This window comes from Rhamphochromis sp. 'chilingali', assembly GCF_963969265.1.
Source record: "Rhamphochromis sp. 'chilingali' genome assembly, chromosome: 2".
Classification (NCBI taxonomy): Eukaryota; Metazoa; Chordata; class Actinopteri; order Cichliformes; family Cichlidae; genus Rhamphochromis; species Rhamphochromis sp. 'chilingali'.
In genome coordinates this window covers 46,748,962-46,754,961 of record NC_137930.1, presented here as the reverse complement: position 1 = coordinate 46,754,961, position 6,000 = coordinate 46,748,962, and the positions used below count along the sequence as shown (strand labels likewise).

At 39.4% G+C, this 6,000-nt stretch overlaps 1 protein-coding gene across 1 annotated transcript in view; it reads right to left on the bottom strand.

Annotated features, from left to right (window-relative positions):
- Positions 1 to 1,694: 1,694 nt before the first annotated feature.
- LOC308392002 (alpha-1,3-mannosyl-glycoprotein 4-beta-N-acetylglucosaminyltransferase C-like) overlaps positions 1,695 to 6,000 on the bottom strand; it is a 74,678-nt gene continuing 70,372 nt past the window's right edge. The window contains exons 2-4 of the mRNA XM_080874848.1: positions 3,381 to 3,526; positions 3,122 to 3,269; positions 1,695 to 3,025 (exon numbers count right to left, since the gene is read on the bottom strand). Coding sequence (XP_080730974.1) covers positions 1,863 to 3,025; positions 3,122 to 3,269; positions 3,381 to 3,526 — 1,457 coding nt within the window. The 3' untranslated portion in view covers positions 1,695 to 1,862. The remainder of the gene's footprint in view (positions 3,026 to 3,121; positions 3,270 to 3,380; positions 3,527 to 6,000) is intronic.

Here is a 6,000-nt window from a genome sequence, read left to right as displayed (position 1 = left end):
TGAGGAGAAATGTCCCAGAAGATTGCTGCTGAAAATGAGGTTTAGGATGTGCACAGGATGAATAAAAATGAAGGAAAAGCATTGAACTTAGTTCTTGTGAGCTGAAAACTCATTTGGTGTTTGGCTCCATCAGTAATCATGCCATCTGTTTATTTCTGGCAACCTCAACACCTGAAGGGGACTCACGCAGAGAAGAAGCTGCAGTGCAGACGACACCTGTAACACTCTCCGACCAGAGCAGGGACATTCTTCATGGATTACTGTGCTTCATACATGGTTGCACTTTGTTTATTTACAGTCAGCCCCGCGCCTCTGCAGCATAATGATATTCCTTCTGTTTACTATGCATAATATTTATTTGCATATCTGTTCATCCTGAAAGAAGAATTATGTCCCATAAGTTTCCCAGATGGTGAAGCATCTTCAGGCAAAATTGTGAATCTTTCTGGGACACACACACACACACACACACACACACACACACACACACACACACACACACACAGATTTACTATAAAAAGTTCCAAAATGGTATTATGTTAAAATATAAATATTTAATCATTTAAGCTCTAGAGCCAGGTTTCTCAAAGTGTGGCCCGTGGTACCACATACAAAAAACATACTATGGCACATTTCACACTTTATGTATAATTCTGATATAACTCTTCAGGACAAAACTGTGGTTTACTCTTGCTTTGTAGATTTTGACATATCGCTGCATGAAACAGAGGGTGTAAATTATGACATTATAATTTAGGTGCTTCACTTTCTGCGCTACTCTTTATTTTACTTGTAATTACACTATAGTGTATAGACTATTATTATATATATATAACAGTCTATACACCTTTAATGCACAATTTTGGTCATATTTTATGATATATGTACCTCTTAGGTCAATAGGTAATCTGTATATTTTCCGTTGTTATTTTTATAATTTACCACAAGGTGGCAGCAAGGTACTCCAAAGAGCATATTTGTCAACTCTCACAGATTCGTTTAAAACTCACCAAAAATGACTTAATGACAAAAACGAGAGCTTGTAGTTAATATTATAGTATTTAATTAAATTTCTTGTCCATCTAATTTTTTTGCCAGTTCATTTTGCATTTGTTAGAGTAACCTCACACAGGTGGTAGATTCTTTTTACTCAATTCAGGGATGATGATCGTCTGAAATTTTTTTAACAGTATTACACAGCTTGACTTCTCTTTTTTAGGCATGTACTTACACTGAACAGCAGGTGGAACCTTATTTTTTGTAAATCATTAACAGATTGTCAGACAGCTCTATCTCAGGAACTTAGAAGTCCTCACTCGACACATCACGCATAGTTTAATGAGCTTTGAAAACACTTCCCTATAGTTTTTGAAAACTGTTTAATATTAGATGTAGGTAACAGCTATTCTATGCTCTTGCTCACTTCTGTTAGACAATACTAACAAAAAGGTAGCTGATGAGTCTTTGTGCCATAAAAATGTTTTTGTTTATTTTACACTTGTGTATTTTGCCCCCCACTGTGGATTTAAAAAGTAAGCAGCAAATTTATCTTTTGAACCACAGACTCTGTGGAAAAACCCTTGGAGTTCACTAATTGAAAAAAAAAAAAGAGATATAATACCAGCCAAGTTTGAATATTTTTATATACAGATTTTCTGAAAATGAACAGAAGTATAAAAGCTCCATACTGTACACATCAGTCAATTTAATACATCACAATGAAAACATACAGCAGATCTCTGGCCAACCCAAGAAAAATGTGGATTGATTTGAATTCAGCAAACAGTAGAAGTCCCAAATGAAGTCACAGCATCTGCATCCAAAATCACCACGAGCAGAGAATCATTTAAAAAGCTTTATTTCTATATTTGAGCGACAGGCTGCGCGGTCCATAAACTGACACTTCTTATGATGAGCCATTCTTTCTGGCTGGCAGTGATGACAATTCGTACGCACTCAATATCAAAGCCTATCTTGTGGTCCACATTGCTAACCTCAATGTTTCCAACTTTAAACTCCCCCAGTGTGATGTAGGATGTGCACTGCCTGCCCTGTTTGGTGTCCACAGACTTCTGGCCCACTTCCAGAGCTCCGTGGTGAAGAATATCATTTTGTCTGTCCTCTGTGCCGGTCAGGATTTTAATTCTGGTGATTTTTGTTGGTTTGTTAAAGATTATTATGAAGAAGTCTCCAGTGCACGGAGGTTTCCCCCAAAAATACTCATCAACAATACTGCTGTAAGCCTTGGTGGCATCATAGTTTTCAAAGACATTGATGTTTGTGTAAAGGCTGGCGGGGGGGTTGTCGGGAATGTCTATGGAGTCTTCCTCAAAGTCATCGTCCTTCAGCTTGTTCTCGGCACCTTTATAAGAGGAGTAGTAGCCCATGTGCTGGAACAGTGAAGGCTTGAAGCGGATCACGTCCTTCTGTGCAAGCAGGCCTCTGAAGTGGATGAGGAGCCAGTCGCAGGGCATTTCCTGGTAGAACATGAGCAGGAAATGAGCCAAGCGCGGCAGGTCTCTGGAGTGATACAGCTTCCCGATGTAGCCCAGCTTGGAGAATTCCAACATCACCCAGTAGGAACCTTCTCTGGAGGTGATCACCTTCTTCAGTGCTGTCAGGAAGTTCCTGGAGCAGCGCACATCGTCCTCTAACATCATGTAGAAGTCGGAGAGGTTTGTGCAGAAGTTGAGCAGGAAAGCGTAGTCCACGTTCTGCTTGGAGCGGAAACGGACCCTGTCCTCTGGGTCGTTGTAGTTCCTTTTCAATCCGTCCAGAGACGGATAGTACTCCTCTGGAGCTTGGATTACTAAGAGACGTCCAGCTATGATGTGGTGTGCAAACTTCCTGGTGATTTCCTGCACCAGGTTCTCACACCAGACCAGGTCAAAGTCCGCCAGATGGACGACAACCACAATCTCTTTCAGTTCCTCGTAACTGGACTGATCAAATATGGATTTGATCGTTTCCAGGAGGTAGTTTCCCTTTTTCCTCTTGACCGACGACAAGCCAATGGTGAGGTACTCTGTTCCAACAGTGAAAAACAGTTAGTTCAGTCAGTAAATATTTTCCTGTTCGAAGTAAAAATGAATTCAAACTGGTATCTGGTAGAAATGCCTACTTTTACGTGGTAAAGGAAGCCCCGCAAGGTAGCGGTACGTCACGTTAATGGTCCCAGAGAAATTGGACAAGTCTCTGAACGTGTGCACGTATCTTTCAGAGTTCGGAGGATGGATCAGCGTCTCTCCTAGCTGTCTTTTTTCAGCCTCCTAAATCACACACAAACATGCAAACACAAAGAGTAACACCTGTAGGAACACTTCAGGCATAAGAGTCAAAATTTCAAAAAACAAAACAAACAACAACATGATTAAAGTTACCAGCACATATCCATCATCCATATAATGGTTGAAAAAGAGCAGAAAGGCGATGAGAAAGCCGAGGAAAGGGAAGATGGATCGTTTCCTGAAGCACCTCATCTTGTCCATGGACTTCCACATTACCCTCATGATCAAGTCTCTCACTGCTGAACATCACAGATAAAACAGAAATGTAGACATCAAAAAGCAAATAAAACTTTATGAGAGCTTGGCAAAGTAATTTCGGTTTTATTTCAATCCCTGTGAACACTGGGATTACAACATCGTTATGAAGGATTAGTGGAAGACTTACGGTAATAGAATAACAAGGACTCATAATCTGTTTTAATCAGGAGCTGTAATTTAATTTGTGCATTGTGAAGACTACAGAGCAAGGTATGCTGACCTCATGTTTAACTGGAAAAGAAGTCCTGAAAGTGCTGATGGGAGTTGCCAATAAACCATTTTGTAAATTTACAACATTTCTATTTATTTTGTTAACAGAGTTGCTTTATGTAATTTATCTTTCCAAAAAAGCCCAATACTCACAGGCTTCAGATTCTTATGTGACAATTTTTCCACCTCAGAGATTCTCTTTTTAAAAATTATTTAATTAAAAGAATAAAACATGACATATAAAGAAGGAAAACACATAAAGGAAGAAAATCATAGGCAGGGCAGAGTTGTTAAAGAAAACAAAAGAGAGGTTATCGTGACTGCTTGTAGTGAGCGAGGTTGCTCAATTTGCTGGAAAGAAAAAAAAATAATAGGAAAATTTTTCAGTTCACACTAAACTCTGTGTTTGCACTGAATAAACTTCAAAGAGCTTTTCAGAAACTTGTAACATTTTAAAGGATTTACAATTGATTAAATCATTCACAAATGACATCTGTTGTATTAAATAAGGAAAAATGTCTTTATGGCTTCTGGTGGTTGGCGTGCAAACTATAAATATAACAGTAAGATGTTATCACCTTCTCTGGCTGTTATGGCTGATGTGTTATCACCTTTTCATGCATCTACCAGTAACATTAGTATTCATTTGAGATATTGTTGCCTGGCACTTGACATGTTTATAGCCAATATTTACACTCTTGTTGCCAACGCCACTAATTCCAGAGAAAAACCTAACCAAGGTAAGTCTCTGTGTGCTTTTGCTTTTGCTTCTTTTTTGCATTAAAAGGTGTAAGCCATAGAAATAAAGACACTAAAAAGCTTTGTGGAGCAGAGGGAACTGTGAAGTCAGATGGTAACCCTCTCTGTTGTCAAGCTAGTAACATTTGATCCATTCGTACTGTCTGTGACCTGGGGATGTCCTTTAACTCCCACATTAAGCAAATCTCTGCCTATTTTTATCCGCGTCACATTGTCAACACTGCAGACAGTCTGTGTCAGAGTGACACTGAACAGTAAATGCCTTCTTTTCTATTAGACTGGACTGCAGTAATTCCATATAGTACTGTGCAATTTCTTGACCCGCCCCAGATTTCTTCCTATCCGGTTGTTCAGTCTGACGTCACTAGCCGTGTCTGGACCTAAACTCCGCTGCAGGTCCATATATCAAACGATCACTATGGCATTACTGAGAGTTGAAAAACTATCTAAAGTCTTTCATCTTTAATAAAATGATCAGCGTTCTGCTCTACCAGGTGTAACAATTGAGTTTAACATCCAGGCATCCATGAAAACGGAATTTATGACATTTAACGGAGTTAGAAGTTAGCAGGGAGTTAGCTCGCTAGCTTCTATCTAAATACAATATAGCATGTCCTGACTGCGGGGTTTTGGAAACAAATTAAAACGTACAGCTCTGTTATCACTTCCAGCATAAATGAAGACAGAAAACTAAACAGCAGTGACGTTTGTAGGGTTACTGAAGTTGGGCTAGCTGGTATATAATGATGTGCTACGTGACCGCTAGCGACACAGCTATGTTAGCATAATATAAACAAGCTAACTTTTTTTCCACTCAATAAAAGTTAACGTGAGTGTTCTCGGTGGTCAGGAACAAATGCAATCGCACGGCAGGATGCTGTAAAAGGACCAAACTTCAGGCAGGAGAACAACTGAGATAATACATCCATAATACGAGGTTAGTCATTCATATACTGCTGCATGGGCTGGGCTGTAGTTACATCCTAAGGTTTTAAAAACTGAGCTTAAATAAATGATTAGCGGTAATAAAAGCCGAGGGAGGTCAACAGTGATCACTGACTGTTTTAGGAGCTTTTTGAGATTAAATAGAAGAAAATACATAACATTAAACATGTTAACAACACAAAAGCCATATTAAACCTTAGTTTCAGGTTGGCCATTCTTGTATTTTGCTCGTTTGTGTTGTTGTGTTTGCACATCTCTGTTGCTTGTGGGGCTCGCACACAAGAATTTCACTCGCATGTGCTGTGCCAGTGTGCCTGCACATGTGATGTGACAATAAAAGTGATTTGATTTGATTTGATTTGAAACGCAGACTACTTTAGGCCCGGAAGTAGGATTTGTCGCGTCATCACTGAACAATCGGATTGTGCCTCCACACAGGCTTGCTCCTCCCCCTTTTTGTGAGTGTGGACGCTTCCTCTCTTTGCTCTTTAAATGCTTTGCTTCTATTGATTTTATTGATTTTTATGCTGATTTTAGGGTT